This window comes from Mesoplodon bidens (genome assembly GCF_964165515.1).
Source record: "Mesoplodon bidens genome assembly, chromosome: 13".
Classification (NCBI taxonomy): Eukaryota; Metazoa; Chordata; class Mammalia; order Artiodactyla; family Ziphiidae; genus Mesoplodon; species Mesoplodon bidens.
This window is the reverse complement of record NC_138169.1, coordinates 3,390,902-3,408,646: the sequence shown is the minus strand read 5'-3', so window position 1 is coordinate 3,408,646 and position 17,745 is coordinate 3,390,902. Positions and strand designations below refer to the sequence as shown.

At 39.9% G+C, this 17,745-nt stretch overlaps 1 protein-coding gene across 1 annotated transcript in view; it reads right to left on the bottom strand.

Annotated features, from left to right (window-relative positions):
* Positions 1 to 17,745, bottom strand: part of TMEM132D (transmembrane protein 132D) — a gene marked incomplete at both ends in the record, with an annotated part of 626,392 nt that overhangs the window by 326,900 nt on the left and 281,747 nt on the right. The window contains one exon of the mRNA XM_081251621.1: positions 15,874 to 16,020. Within this exon, the coding sequence (XP_081107747.1) occupies positions 15,874 to 16,020 (147 nt within the window). The remainder of the gene's footprint in view (positions 1 to 15,873; positions 16,021 to 17,745) is intronic.

Genomic DNA, 17,745 nt, shown 5'->3' with positions numbered 1-17,745 from the left:
ACCGCTTGAAATGAGTGTCAGTGTTCAAGATGGTTAGAATTCTGCTTCTATGATACATTCTTTTAATAGTTATGATTCGTTGGAAGCTGCAGCCCCTCCATCAGGAATGCAACCCTCCAACTGCAGCCCTGTTCTTACGGGAAAATATGGTCCAGTGTGAGACAAATATGCTCTACGATTAGCGATGTTCCAGAATGCCCAGTGATGGAAAACAAGAACTGCCAATAATAGAATTGCTCTTTAGTCATTCAGAGAGACTCATTTAATCAAAGCCTTCCAGCACCAAATGCTGCTTTGTACCATGAGAGGCAGTTTCCAAAGAACATTAACTCTTACATCTCCCCAGAACTCCAATTCAGCATGTTTTTTAATATCTATCTATCTATCTATGTATCTATTTATTTATGGCTGCATTGGGTCTTAGTTGCGGCATGACGGATGCTTTCATTGCTCTTCATTGTGGCTCGCGGGCTTCTCTCTAGTTGTGGCGTGTGGGCTCCAGAGCGCGTGGGTTCTGCAGTTTGCAAGCACGAAGGCTCTCTCCTTGAGGCGCGTGGGCTTAGCTGCCCCGCGGCATGTGGGATCTTAGTTCCCCGACCAGGGATGGAACCCACATGTCCTGCATTGGAAGGCGGATGCTTTACCACTGAACCACCAGGGAAGTCCCTCAGCATGTTTGGAAATCAGCATTTACCTCCTAAGCACCGTGGATACAATGCTACCCACTTGAGTTTCCTCATCTCTTAATCTAGATGCCTGTCAATTTTCCCGGTAGGAGACCAGGCAACCACACACATAACTGTCCCCAGAAGTCAAAACGCTGTGTCTCATTACTATCAGTAAGTTGGTTTTCAGACCTTCACTGCCTTTTTTTTTTTTTTTTTTTCTGTACGCGGGCCTCTCACTGCTGTGGCCTCTCCCGTTGCGGAGCACAGGCTCCAGACACACAGGCTCCGCGGCCATGGCTCGCGGGCCCAGCCGCTGCGCGGCATGTGGGATCTTCCGGGATAGGGGCACGAACCCGTGTCCCCTGCATCGGCAGGCGGACTCTCAACCACTGCGCCACCAGGGAAGCCCTTCACTGCCTTTTAAACTCATTTCAGGAAAGACTTTTTGTACACACACCTCCCCTCACATACTAGTTACGAATAAAACGAATATGAATAAATGAATGAATAAATAACTGAATGAATGAAGAGTCTGAGAAACAATGAAATTTGACATTTGAAACTTTATTGGCCTTATAAAGTCTTGGAGGGGCACTGACAATGAGGCCAGAATCACGCAAAGTGCTTTTCATGCATCAACCTCCTCCATCCTTAGGACCCCTGAAGGCATGTGTCACTACTATGTCCATTTCACACATGTGGAGAGTGAGATTAGGAGGCCATATATCCCGGCCAACGCCACACAGCTGACAGGTGCCAGGGCAGGGACCCTGTGAATCCACATCACCGTTCACTTAACCACTAAGCTTTCATAACTCCGGGGGACCTTACTTGAGTCAAATGATCTTTCAGTGCAGCATTGCGGCTGACAGCTCAAGCTTGGGACCCGTCTCCTTGGGGTTTGAGACTTCATTCTGCCAATATTGCAGGAGTGAACTAGGGAAGTGTCCTAGATTCCTTTTGCTGCTGTAACAAATTACCACAAACTGAGTGGCCTAAACCACACACATCTATTCTCTTACAGTTCTGGAGGTCAGAAGTCTGAAATCAAGGGTCAGCTGGGCGGGTTCTTTCTGGAGACCTCAGGGGAGCATCCATTGCCTTGCCTTTTTCAGCTTTTAGAGGCGGCCTGCATTCCTTGGCCCCTTGGCCCTTTTTTGAATCCTTTAAACCCCTGATTCCATTGTAACCTCTCTATTTCTATAATCAATCCTTCCTCTACTTCCCCCGTGTAAGGACCATTGTAATCACATTAGGGCTACCAGGGTAACTCATGATACTCTCCCCATCCCAGGATCCCTAATGTAACCACATCTGCAAAGACTTCTACCCGGTGAGGTAACATATTCACAGGTTCCAGGAATTAGAACATAGACAGTTTCTGGGGGGAGGGAAGGAGGGAGGCATTATTCAGCCTACGCCAGGGAGTCACTTAGGTTACCTAACTTTTGCTGGATCTCCGTTTCATGATCCATAAAATGAGGATGGTATTTTTGCCTTTACTGTTGAGAGAATGAATCAAATGAGCTCAGCGTAGAGTAGTTATAAGTAATACACTCAGAAGATGTTGGATCATACTCATCTCTTAATAAGTGGAAGATATTAGCAGTCGATTTACTGTTTGGAGGTGTCCCAAAATAGACATTATACTGTAATGTAAAGGGCTAATCTGAGGTTCTGGGAATATCTAAAGATGGAGGAGATGAAGGAGGGCATTAAAGGCAGCAAAGCCATTGGGGCTGGAGGGACCACAACTGCCCACCCAGGGTGGGATTGACCTGAGCTCCATCTTCAGTGGTGTCAAGCCATCTCATTGCCCTATGTTAAAATAGCCCTCGCCAATAAATACTAAATGAAACTTCCCTTCGCCATGCAAAATTCAATTCACATCTTCTCATAAACCTTGCCTAAGCCTTCTGCTACAATTTCTTAGGCTATAACCCCATCACAAGGTCACTGTGAAATTAGTTTGGAGGCAGTTTTCTCTGTGGCAGGCATGGGTGAATAAGGAATAAGGGAAAATTATGCTATTTTTTATATTTGTGCTTTAAAAATAAAATTCAACTTCTGATACTATCCATTGAATCAGAACTTGTTGATTTCCTTTATTTTATATGATTTTGATATATGTCCTAAGAGTATTATATAATGGATCAATTCCAAGGTATCTTACTAAAAGATAAGCAAGGTACATTATATCTCATCAGCATTGCAAGTATTTTCAGTAATCCAATCCAAAGTGAATTTAGCTTTGTGTTCTTAAATGTAAACACACACAAAAATGTATAATGTATGTAATTACTAAGATAATCAGAAGGCAATCATTTTTCAAAGATAATTCTTTTTCCAAGGAGAGTAAATGATTTCATGAATACCTTGACAGCTCCCCTCAAGCCAACCCTGGTTTCAGTCCTGAAGAAAATGTGTGTATTTCTCTATGGCAAGTTTAGAATAACAATAAAAGAATTAAACCTTCTGGATATTTTATGTAATTAATAAAACTAATCTATGCTTATTGTAAAGACTGGCAAATGTCAACAAATGAAGGATAGACTTAAGATCCATGAGAACAGATATTCTGTTTTGTTTAGCATTGAACCCATGTACAATACAGTACCGAGCACATGCTGGGTTCTCAAAAAAAAAAAAAAGTGTATGGTCTGAACTGAAGAGAAAATAAATATCACCCATAATCTCACTGTTATTAAAATTTTGTGATAGAAATTTCATTTTTAGCCTTTGGACTATATTGTATGTATGTGCATACATATCAGTAAATTAAGAGCATTTTCTTTTACCAATAAATCTTGAAAATAGCATTTTATTGGCCCTGTCACATTCTCCTATGTGAATATGATCAAGTTTTTTAATCATTCCCCTATCCTTAATGTTTAGTGGATTTAAAAATTTTTAATATTAATTAAAGTGTGAAGACCATGCTTAATATTTCAGATTAATTATTTAGGATAAGTTCCTAGAATATGGGACCAAAGGGTTAATCAATATTTTAACAAATCCTGGCACATACAGATATACTGCTTTTCTGTATGGGAACTTCTATGAAGATTTTCTGTTGTTCACAATTATACTTATGTGAAGTTGTACTAAAATATACTTTTCTCAAATGCAGCATAGAGGGGTTTAGGCTTTAACATGTTACAGATATTTAGTCCTTGAAATATGTCTAACCCCACTTTTTTTTTTTTTTTTTGTAGATAGTGGCCACTTTAATTCGCACAATGATTGATACAAACCATTTGAAGGCAATAAAGCAGTTTGACACACAGAAGTTTTTGGCATGAAAGTGAAGAGGGGGTGAAGAGAAGAGAAAGATGCTAACATTTTGTCTCACCCCATTTTAAGACACCTAAACTTTAAGAAAGGGTTATTAATCTGGTGTCCATGGAGATGGAATTCAGGGATCTTGGATGGGAAAAATGCATTTATATATATATATATTTATCTATCTAGCCATGAACTGAAATCTATCTATCTATCTATCTATCTATCTATCTATCAATCTATAATTATCTGCCTTTCCATCCATCTATCCATCCATCATCCATCTATCTATCCATCCATCCATCAACTCATCTATCAACTCTATCTATCTATCTATCTATCTATCTATCTATCTATCTATCTATCATCTATCTATCTATCAATGTTCTATCTATCTAGCCTTGAACTGAAATTTAGCATATCCTTCAAAAATAAATGTAGGCAACGACCAAAGTAGTGGTGACGGTGACTTTTCAGCAATAGAAGTCACAGTGATCTTCATATCACAGTGCATTTGTAATAGAGATTTCGAAATATATTCCACCCTTAATGTATATTTAAAAGCACAGTACTTATCAGACGTGCTGCTAGGCTTCTTTCTTAGGGTTTTATTAAGGAAGCACATATACCACATCACAATGGAAAATATTTTGAAAGATGTAAAAGAAAAATCTATGCACACAACCATGAAGCCATGTATATTGACAAACATCTTCATTCCAACTTACTACTGGTATTTAACAATCATTCTTTCCACACAGCCCCTTCAGGAACCCATATTGTCTCATTTCTTTGCTAGGGCTTCACACAGGTTTCCTCTGTAAGGATTTGTTAAAACAAGCACCTACACACCACACAAAATGCTGTTCTCATCCACGTTCCATTCAGCTCCAGGAGTGTGTAATCAAAACCACATTTAGCAAGTATCTCAGACTTCAAGAGTTCCATGAGGAAAATGGTGAGTGGTTATAGACAAACAAAACACCCTTGACAAAAACTGATGTCGACTGAATTGAAAGAATACCTTGGTACGTTTAAAGAGTCCCACGTGACTTCTGCACATTGTGAAATTGACCCTAACACAATTACATCCTTCCTCTACAGGTATTCTGTCCACACCTGAAAAAAACAACAACACTTCTTTCTTCTGAAATATTTCAGACTTCAGATTATAGGAAAGGGGTCACTGACCTTGCAATGTGAATCATCCTAGGCATCTTATTTCCATGGTGTAAAAACTGGATCTACCTTTATGACAAAGATGAAAGAGCTAGAGTCCCCTGCATTTACTGACTGGCATCTTTTGTTTAAAGAAACAAAACCTCTTTAAAATAGTGAGATGAAAGCTGTAATTAGAATGGCTGGTCAGTGGGTCATTTCTCCTCGTGAGTACAGAACATTTAAACTGAAGTTACGTTTTCCTTTAAGAGGAAGTTTTCTAAAACTTCTAAAAGAGCAAGTTTATATAAAAAGAAAAGGAAAATAAATGTAGAAAGAATTCAGGTAACCTGGTGCCTGATAACTTAGTGGATCCCAGTGAAAAGCTGAAAATCAAGTAACTTAAAATGAGATCTAGAAATTGTATATACAGCCACCCCTCAGTATCTTGAGGGATTAGTTCCCACCCTCACCTCCATAAATAGCAAAATCTACGGATGCTCAAGTCCCTTATACACAACGGTGTAGTATTCGCGTATAATCTATGCACATCCTCCCATATACTTTAAATCATCTCTAGGTTACTTATAGTACCTGATGCCATGTAAATGTTACATAAAGAGTTGTAAATACAATGTAAATGCTATGTAAGTAGTTCCTGGTGCGAGCAAATTCAAGTTCTGCTTTTTGGAAAATTCCGAAATTAAAAAAAAATATTTTTGATCTGCAGATGGTTGAATCTGTGGATGTGGAACCCGTGGATAAGGAGGACTTCCTGTACATGGACTCATACAATATTTCATGGCATGTGACTGGCTCCTACCTCTCAGTATACTTCTGCGATTTATCCAGGCTTTTTGTTTTGGGGGGGGTTTATTTTTGCCATGCTGCACAGCTTGTGGGATTTTAGTTCCCCGACCAGGGATTGAACCTGGGCCCTCATCAGTGAGAGCGTAGAGTCCTAACCACTGGACCACCAGGGAATTCCTTATCCACGTTTTTTCATGCATCAGGAGATAGTTCCTTTTCATTGCCATGTAGTATTCCATTGCTAAAATGTAGCACAGTTTTTAATCCACTCACCAGCTGATACACATCTGGGTTATTTCCAGCTTGGGCTATTATGGAAAAAGCAAAATTATGGATTCAGAAAAGAGACAAGTGGTTGTCTGGAATTAGGGAAGAAGTGCGGATTCATGGCAAACGGGTAAAAAGGGAATTTTTCTGCTGATGGAAGTGTTCTTAAACCAGATGGTATGATGGCTGGACAAAAAAATAAATTTTCTAAAACTCATTTAACTGCACACTTAAAATGGGTTAAGTTTAAGGTATATGATTTATAACAAAACCTTTTTTTTTTTAAAGAGCTCTAGGTAGGAGTATAAAGTCCCATGCCCTATTGCTAGTTTTTCTAACTATGTCTCAGTTCAAGTACCATTCCTAAGAAGTGAAAGTCCACCAGGCTAACTGCTGACAAAATCAATCACCAGGGTTAAAAGACTAAAAAGTTACCAAAGAAACTCCTTGTACTGGCACACAGCATGGAAGATGAGGGCTGTCAGAGAAAGATGCATTTAGAAATGATAGCAAATCCAAAACATGGACACTTAAAATCAGACATCCCATCCAAGAGAACAATAATCAGAGTGAAATTTTTAGAACATAAGAAACAAGGTGACGCTCTTCACAGTTGGACAGTAAATAAAGCTTCTTTGGATGAATCCCATAATTTTTCTTTTGTTTCTTTTTTTAATGTTCCATGAAATACTATTATCTTTCTAAACTGCTCCCCGGGGCTTCAAGAAATAGATGATCCAATTACAGCATTTGCTTCAGCAAGCTAAGCACACCAGGGAAACCTGGGGATTTCAAGATGCTTGGTAGGGTGCTGACAGCAAAGGACTGTCATGGAGTATGAAGGCACAGATCAGACTGGAGGTCCGTACAGCTACACGATCAAAACACTGGCTTCCCCAAAGAACTTGGCCCTCACTCTCAAAAATATCTAAGGTATGTGCAAATCTGTGCACCATTTTTTTGCAGTGGAGACTTACCAAAACAAATACAACTACAAAAGCTCATAAGCCTTTTAAAATTAAAATAATTTTATATTTTGCATTGTGCATATATATTATGCATACATATGTAGTTATAAATATAGACATGTATAGGTAAGTTATAGATATGGATATATATGTAAATACAGAGACAGAGAATAAAGATATACAGATATATAGATACCAATTTATATAGATATAGACGTGTTTTTTCCTGTAGGACTTTTATTGATACTGTTTTCCTTGTTTGGAAGGAAGGACCCTAAGGGCTATGTATCCATGGCTGTAAACACACACATACACACACACTTGTGCACACACACACATTCACTGAAGTTTCAAGTTCAGAAATTTGCATGAAGACAAATATTAGCCCATGGTTTTCTTGATGGGATGTTCACATATCACATCAGATATTTATGCTACTGCAGACATTTTTGGTCATTCCAATGAATGAAGATGCTTTGTGAAATCACAAGCCCAGGGCAACTCAACATTAGCCATGACCTATGACCCTGGAGAGTGTTTATGAAGTATTCTGATGAACACCAGCAAGTGGCATCATACAATTATTGTCGCTATTATGTTATTATTTATGCTGCATTGGTGTAGCTCTAGCAGAAAAAAACAGTCGGTGTTTTTGATTACAGTGCCCTGGAGATCCTATCCAAAGCAAAGGCAATTTCCCCAGTAAAGATGCTCAGCAGTAACTCACTGCTGTTACCCGCTGAAAGTGGGTGTTAAATAATTTAATTCTAAATTTGGTAGTCTACTTGGAAATGGGAGATGTTAAATACCAAATATATGGATGTAATAAAAGTAAAGCAACACAAAGGTAAATTAAGGCAAACCTCACACTTCCCCGTGAGACTGCCTAATGGGATTGTATGCGTGTCAGGAAGTGGAAAATGAGTCAGCCTGAGGTTTAATTTCATAGGGAACCGGGCTCATAACTCTCCTTCACTGTAATGCCATGTGCGTGAATGATCACCGCTTCCTTTCCTAGTCTATATGTTTCTAATGGGAGTGATACAAATAAGCTTACATTTCCTGGGACACAACTCAAATGCTATTTTAGGAAGATCTTAAAGCACTCTCTTCCAGGATGCCTGCGAAACATCCTTGCACACCTTCCTCTGGGTTGTCTTTCAAATGCTGGTCTTTTAAGTAGCAGCCATGTCTCATCCCGTTTATATCTGTATTATTTCAGCATTTTTCTGTGGGTCTCTTTTTAGAATTACTAGAGTGGTATCATACTGTATATGTTATTATTCAAGTTTCCCACTCCCCTTAACATTACATTTTCAGGTCAAACTGAGACAGGCTGGGAACTGGGACCTGCGACCCTCTGCTGTACTGCTTGCACCTGGACAAACCTCTCCTTCAGCAACAAAATACAAAGAAACTATAATGGACTAAAAATTACTGCTCCGCATGAGCAGTTGGGGCAAATTATGGACAAAAAGATACAAAAAGACCAAAAACCCAACTGCCACTTCTGAAGGGCCAGGAGCAAAAACAGGGTGTTGGGAGCAAAAGCAGGGCACTGCGCATGCCCCCTGCACTCAACACCACGAGAGGGGTGGGCAGACCACCTAAGCCACACCTCTGCCCCAACACCTGGACCCACGCCTACCCTCACCCCAGATAAGGAACAAGCTCGCGCCCCCTCAAGGAGTGAACAAGGGAACCTGTCCCTTGTTCTCGCTCCCCACTGCTGCAGCAGGGGCCCCAATAAAGCCTTTCCTGTATCTCTTATCCATTTCTATTCATTAAGGAAGGCTAAGAACCCTAGTTGGTAACAAAATTAGTGTTGATAAACATTAATTACTACATGTAGGCAATTCTTCACAGTTGCTGCATAAGTTTCAATTATATGAATGTATCATTTTTAAATCAATTCACCTTTTGATGGATATTCAGGTTGCTTTCAACAGTTAGTTATTTTTTTAAAATGCAGCAATGAACACTCTTGTGCACATCCCTCCATATCCATGGCTAAGATTTCATCTGGAGGAGAGGTACCTAGACCTGTCATTTTAGGGTCACGTGGATGCATGTTCTAAAGTCAGTAGCCAGTAGGTCCTTGTTGGTTATCTATTTAATATATAGTAGTGTGTATATTTTAATCCCAAACTCTTAATTTATCCCTCCCCCTCCCCTTTGGTAACCGTAAGTTTATTTCCTATGTCTGTGAGTAAGGGCCTACTGTATAGCACAGGGAACTATACTCAATATCTTGTAATAACCTATAATGGAAGAGGATGTAAAAAAAGAATATAAATATTTATATATATGTACAACTTTGCTGTACACCTGAAACTAACACAACATTGTAAATCAACTATATTTCAATAAATTTTTTTAAAAAAGTCAATAGCCAGATATTGATAAGTATCTCTCCAAGGAGGACACACCGTTTTATAATTCCTCCAACAGTGTATAAGGATTCTGTGTTCTCCCTTATTCTCAGAAAAACATTTTATTATTTGCATCTCTTTTTCTGCCAATACGATTAGGAGAAATGATACCTTGTTGTATTGGAAACAATACCTTTGTCTGTTGTATCCCTAATGCAGAAGTTATTAAAACAAACTTGGATGGAAATGCTTCTGACAAATTCTAAATGTAAAGACAGTCTTAAAAAATGACACAAATGAACTCATTTACAAAACAGAAACAGACTCACAGACTTAGAAAACAAAGGGGAAAGGTGGGGGGAGGGATAAATTAGGAGTTTGGGATTAACGTATACACACTACTAGATATAAAGTAGATAATCAACAAGGACCTCTTGTATAGCACAGGGAACTCTACTCAACAGTCTGTAATAACCTATATGGGAAAACAATCTGAAAAAGAATAGATACATGTATATGTATAACTGAATCACTATGCTGTACACCTGAAACTAACACATTGTACATCAACTATACTCCAATATAAAATATAAAAAAAGAATAAAGACAATGGGGAGCCTTTGTTCACACCTGATACAGACTCCATGTACAACTAATGTAATTCATCTGGTACTTTGAGAAATTGTCAGTTACGCTATGGAAATAAAGTATAATCTTTCATATCTAGGAGGACTTGGGTATGTGTGCTGCATATACTATGTAGTCATATTAACAGTTTGACGACAATTAATAGATGGGTTTTCTTGAACTAATGTTCTTGATTGATTATTTCAAAGTTTGTCTGTTCACATGTAGGATTATATAAGAGTCTCACAATAGTCTGGCGAAGCTGACATTGTTAGGGCCGATGGTACAGAACAGGATGTTTTACCTCTTGTTCCCTCTCTGGTGAAATGTGAGATGGCTAGCATAAAAATGAGAAATGAGTATTAGATTTCCTGAATCTTACACCCATTCTCTTCCTACTCTTTGTGAAGGCATTATCTTTCAGGTGGAAATATGTATGACTATTATAATCCGTAAGAGCCAATGATAAGGATACTGAAAGCATTTAAGGCATCAAAAAAATCCCACTCACCACAGAAAAGACATAACATTTTGATAACTTTATATCATTGTCTCAGGTTTTGTTGTTATTAAACTCAGGTTCTGGATGTCAGTAGAGCTGAACTGTCTTGCTGAAGACAGATTGCTAGAAAATACCTCTAATCAAATTATTATATAAATTAAAAACCTCAAGTTCTTTTTTTTCCATCGCTTGATCTGTTATCCTGAACCAGTCAAGCAGCAGTAAATTGCAATCATTAAAATTGCTTTCTAAAGCAAAACCGAACATTTTTAAACAATCTATAATATCTCCATTACGAGTAATTTTTGCCCAGAACAACAACCAAAAAAAAAGGCCAGATCTTTCTGGCTTCAACTTTGGACAAGTCAGCAGATGAATTAAGCATCCTAAAACTGTCAGTATGCCACTCAGCAATGACAAGGACTGATGTCCAGACTCTATTAAACAATGTTCCCAGCCATGCTGCATTATAACTTTATTTTTTGTTTGTTTTCCATATCTTATCTTTTCCTAATTAAAAAACAATCTATGTTCACTGTGGGACTTTTCAAAAATACATACTGAGTCGGTGAGGGGGAGACATACTGAGTCAATGAATCACAAGTAATATCGCCATCATAGACAACAGCCTGATGGAATATCTTCTAAATTTTCCCTGTCCTATATTTACTGATAAACAAAATTGGTATTATTTCGTAGGCCCTTTTGTAATCAACTGATTTTCATAACAGATTTATCAAGATATTATTCATATGCTATCAAAGTCACCATTTTAATGTTTACCATCCAGTGGTTTTTAGTTGAACAACCATCAGCACTATTTAATTTTAGAATATTTTTATTACTTCCGAAAGAAACCTCATAGCCATGACCAGAATCTCTCCATTTTCCCCTCCCCAGGCAACCACTAAGCTACTGTGTCTAAAAATTTGCCTCTTCTGGACATCATGTATAACTGGAATCATACAATGTATGGTCTTTTTTTGTCTGGTTTATTTTACGTAGTACCATGTTTTCAAGGTTCATCTATGTTGTAGCATCTATCAGCACTTCTCCCTTTTCTATTGCCAAATAATATTCCATTGCATGGATAGATCACGTGTTTGCCCACTCATCTATAATATATATATGACAAATGCTGCTGTGAACTTGTGTGTTCACATGTGTGGACACTTGCTTTCAGTTCTCTTAGGTGTAGAAATAGTAGTGCCGAATCTTATGGTAACCAGGTGATCTCCAGCTGTCCCTGTGATCATTCCTTCTATATACTCTTGCTTGATTGGTTTTCAGGTGTTTCTCTTCCTTATTTTCACCTCTTTCTCATTCTCTCTTCTGAAGGTTCTCTTTCTCCTAAAGTTTTCTCTCAAGTTCACTGAGTTCATTTTCTACAGCAGCAAATCCAATAGACATTGAGTTTCTCAACCCATCTTTATCTCACATGGCTACTTCTCCTTGCTGGCTTCCTCTGTCTTTGAAGATACCACGCTTATTTGGAATCTGAGACCACTGATCAATGCTTAAAATCATCTCTATTTCATGCACAAAGTTCCATCTTTGTCTCTGATTTTTAAGAGTTTTCCCCAAAATTCTTATGGTGATATTTTCATATGCCTGTGGGTTTTCTGCCTGTTTGGGTACCTGCTCCTCCCCCAGTAACGGCCTTTTATTGTTACTGGTACAGAGAGGAAATCTTGCTGGCTTTGACATGCCCATGCTCACCTGTACCATTACCTACTGGCGATATTAGGAGATAGGCCTGATTTTTTTTTTTTTTATGCCTGGGTCTCCTCCACTCACATTCCTGGTCCTTTTCTTTTCTTTTCTTTTCTTTTTTTTTTTGCAGTACGTGGGCCTCTCACTGTTGCGGCCTCTCCCATTGTGGAGCACAGGCTCTGGACACGCAGGCTCAGCGGCCATGGCTCATGGGCCCAGCCACTCAGTGGCATGCGGGATCTTCCCAGCCCGGGGCATGAACCCGTGTCCCCTGCATCAGCAGGCGGACTCTCAACCACTGCGCCACCAGGGAAGCCCGGTCCTTTTCTTTTTAATGCACAATTAAGATTGGCGATCTTGTCATCCTCCTTCAACTCAGTCCTGCAGTTTTCACAAACACTTCTCTACGTTTCTAACATCCACATGATAACTTTTCTTATTTATTTATTTACTTAATTGGAGTATAGTGATTTATAATGGTGTGTTCGTTTCTGGTGTACAGCAAAGTGATTCAGATATACATGAATATGGTTTATTACAGAATATTTAATATATTAAATGTACTTAACAAGCACGGGCAACATCCTGATTGAATATCTTCTAAATTTTCCCTGTCCCATATTTATTGATAAACAAAATTGTTATTATCTCTCTTCCATTATTGTTTATTACAGGATTTAATATATTAACAGTTCCCTGTGCTATACAGTAGGACCTTGTTGTTTATTTATTTATTTATTTATTTTTATTTTGTTTTATTTTATTTTTTCTTCGGTATGTGGGCCTCTCACTGTTGTGGCCTCTCCCGTTGCGGAGCACAGGCTCCGGATGCACAGGCTCAGTGGCCGTGGCTCACGGGCCCAGCTGCTCCGCGGCATGTGGGATCTTCCCGGACCGGGGCATGAACCCGTGTCCCCTGCCTCGGCAGGCGGACTCTCAACCACTGTGCCACCAGGGAAGCCCCACCTTACTTTTTTGAACAAGTGTAACAGAGGCCATTCAATACGTGTATGTGCAGATTTGCATCATTATACATAGAGTAACAGAGATATAGTGTAATTCTAGAACATCAATAAACAAATATTTATGGAGAGTCCCAGATGCTGCTGTAGGGACTGGAAACAGCTACCAACCAGACTGACACGGTTCCCCAACTAAGAGTTTGCATTCCACAGCTTCCTCATTAAGCAAAGCCTTCCTGGCTGCAGTGTAAGAACTGGATTCCAAAAAAAGAGAATAAACCTCTGCATATCATAACACACGTGAGTACATAAATCACATAAAAATGTACATGTGTATATAGGCACATATTTAAACACATATATCATATATATGTTCTGTATACACAAACTATGTATACATATACTATACATATACTATGTATACATATATGATGTATTACAAAGACACATAATGTACTGTATATGCACATATAGTATTCTATATATACACGTACACATATATTACATACATAGACATACATATGTGTGTTTGTGTATGTCTGTGTGTGTACATATGCTTCTTCCATCATCTAGACCCATAGCAGGAAATAGAAAACTGACTTCAGAATCTACAAAGGGATAAGGAATATTCTCCATAGTGAATGGCATGCTGATACCAGACCTTTGAAGGACTCAGTTAATAGTCCATTCAGGGAATTTGTTTCTTAAAGAAGATACTGTTACAGATAAAAGGGGGGAAAATGTCCAGGACCACACATATGTATGATTTGATATGTTCTAGAGCTGTTGGTTTTTTGTTTCAGTTAAGGAAGTGTTAAAACCCCTTGGGAGTACCTGTCGTATTTGATCCATAAAAAGGCAGCTTACACTTTATACCTTAATGGGGATGAGCTGCCCTTGGACAGTTTCATTATTTCTCCATTCCCAAGAAGAACTGAATGAATACTTAGCCAGAAATTCAATAAAATGTTTCAAAACGGTTCAAATCTCTCTGCATTTCATATTTAACACTACAATCACTACTACTCCCACTAACCCGCAGAGTAAATAGCAAGAAGAAACAAGAGGGAAAATCAGCACATTGGTTGAGACTTCTCCCAAATCCCCCCGCTCTTTCTGGTAAAGAAGAGTAAAATATCTATCCATCTATCATCAATCAATCAATCAATCTATCTATCTATCTATCTATCTATCTATATCCATCTCGTCTACCTATCATTATCTATCTACCGAGCTACCTACCTATCTGCCTATCTATCTATCCTTCCTAATTTTTGCTAACTTCGCAACACAAAGGAAATCTTTCACGGAGGTGGCATCTTATTTCCCAAATCATATCACTGGCACAGACACCTTTGGAAGTGAGCTTATTTGTAAGCTCATGAAGGTACTCCGTGTGGCACAGCATTACTATGTAAACATTTGGGGCAGAACTCAGATACAGACTTCTTCTTTTCCCCTCTCATCTGCTTTACAAGCAAATCTTCAAGAAAAACATCTTGAAACACTGGTCACAAAAGGAAAGTCACAGGCCAGAGCTTGACAGTTGATAACCTGAATCCCAGAGCACCCACATGAAACAGAGCACAGAGCGAAATCCACATCACATCACCCCCAAACTGGCATCCAGTGCTCTTTGGAAATAAACCCCCAAAAAGCAGAATAGCCGCCAGCTGAGATTCATGACCTCTATATTAGAATAAATAATGGAAAATAAATATTTTCCAAACATTGAGCTATAAAGTTCAAAAAGCTGACTCCTAAAATAATGCTACATACCTAGGATTGGTCCATTCATAATTATTTCAATTGCCAGCAACATAAAGAGCAAAAATCAACCAACCTAAAAGTGGCAAAAACAGATGACCAGATCAGAAATATTTTGGAGCCACAAATGAGGTTTCGGGAAACAGAAATTAATCAATAACCACTGAGTTTCCAAGTCTCTGCCCAGCTGTGAATAGACTGTTTCTAACTTGGTGGGTATCAGAGACAGAGTCACAATTCCCTATAATTCCACAGCAGATCATTCACAGGTCCATCAGAAAATCCCAGCACAAAGTGCAATCCACGAATTATATTTAAACGACATGGCAAATGTTAAAGGCACCTTTGTGTGCCACGAGATCTACAAGCTCTGGGTGTTTTGTTTTGTTTTGTTTTGTTTTACAACAAACTCTTGCTTGAAACACTTGCAAAATGGGCCATTTTATCAGTACTGCCCAGACTTTTCGTTTTACCTAATCATATGGATTAGAAAGAGGCCGTGTTGCAGTGGAACATCATTTCGAGATAAATTCCATTTGCATGGAGTAGTCCCTGCAGGTGACCCAGGGCTGTGCTGGGATTGTAAGTAGGTCCACTGTAAATAATAGCCCACCTTTTTCCAAGTGAAGGATTCTATCCATCTCACCTGGAAGCACTAATAATACAGACAACGCACCCCAAGTGCAAATCGCGGTGAAAGTGGCTGTCAGCAAATTTGGGAAAAAGGAGGCCACCGTTGCAGCTAATCTGAATATATGGCAGGCCGCTGGGACTCACCTGTTTTCCGAGCCAGCTGATTTCTTCTGACAAACGATGACAGCTGGTGTGTACTTCCCAGCGTAATCCGTGCTCTTCTTAACCTCCCACACGGAAGGGCTGCTGGCTCTCACCCCAATGATGCTCATGCCTTTCATCACCTTTACCCTGTTGGAGACAGCAAATGCACAGCTGAGACGGCTCTGGGGCATCCCTGGGTTACCGCTGCTTCTGGGGACACAGTGCACTTAATGGCCCATTGTCACCTGCCAGGTGTAAGCTCATGTTTAATAGAATTTAATCACACACTGGCAATCCCCTTCCAATCCATCTGCCCTAATTTTCCCCCCAGTCATTCCTTCCTTTAACAGGGGAGCTAGGAAGAGTACACTGACATAGGCAAGCATCAGTCACATAAAGAAACAGAGTAACGCTGTGCTAGTGGAAGGCTTTACTTTTAAGAAAATTAACTGAATACCCTTAGACTGTTAAAATTAAATAGAAAAAGGAAATTCATTAACACTGCAAAAGTGGGATTAAAAACAACAATGCACATTCTTTGAATGCCTTTTCCATGCCAGGCACTGATGGACCGTTTGTCTGTATTATCTCATCTAATTTCCCAAGCAACGTTCCAAGTTCAAAGGTGGGGAGGGGCTGCAGCTCAGACAGGTTCGGGAATCATGATGGTTCATAGCAAAACACAGGTGCTGAGAGGTGCACAGATGCACCTGACTTCTACGCTTGTGGTCCTCCCATGACATCATCATCATCATCATTGTCATCAGCAGGACCCTCGTCCCATTATCATCACTATCACAACAAACCAGGTGCTCTTCTGAGTTCATGGCAGTTTTATCTCATTTCACTCTCACACAAGCCCTGTGAGGTCAGTACCATTTTAATTTTCACTGACCAGCTGAGCAACCAGGGGGATCAGGCGGCAGGTGACCCAGGATTTGAAATGGCTCCCAACCATGGCGCCAGTCCACCCAGGCTCAGTGCTTTCCTTGGCATCACATAAACTTTCCTGGTGCTGAAGCCACTTACTTGACCTGGCCAAGTCCTTCGTTACCCAACACTGGCCAGTCCCTGTCCTGAGACCTAACATCTGCTCAGACGTTAGACAAATTTGCCAAAGGAGGTGTGCCCTCCATCACAGACTTGGCTTATTATTTCTCTCTTCCATTCACTTATTCCTTCCTTCCTTCATTCATGGAAAGGGACAGGTGACACGCTTATAGGTTTTTCTCTAGGATATCAGAGAAGCCAGAAGAGACAGGCAGAAGGATGTGCAGCAAAACTGGTTTCCTAGTATTTGCCCTAATGTTTCTCTAAGAGATTTCAAGTGAAAAAACATATATGGGACTCCCCCGCCCCAATTACCCAGAAGGAGGAGAAAGGTTCTGGAGGTTGAATTAATCACCAATGCCTAAGGATTTAATCAACGATGACTGTGTAGTGAAGCCACCATTAAAATCCAAAAGGAGGGGTTTCAGAGAGCCTCCAGGGTGATGAAGAAGAATGCCACTATGCGCCACCATGCTGGGCTCCAAACTCCAAGAGGACTGACGTGTCTTTGCTCTCGACCTCACCCTATGAATCTCTTCATCTGGCTGTTGGTTCCTGTGCTTTAATATCTTCGGTAATAAACCACTCATCTGCCGTGTGGCTGACAGAGTCATGGTGCTCCGGCCTGGTGTCACGCCTGAGCCTCAGAGGTGGGAGAGCCAAGTTCAGGATATTGGACCACCAAAGACCTCCCAGCCCCATGGAATATCGTTTGGTGAGAGCTCTCCAAGAGATCTCCACCTCAACGCTAAGACACAGCTCCACCCAAGGGAGAGCAAGCTCCAGTGCTGGACGCCCCATGCCAAACAACTAGCAAGACAG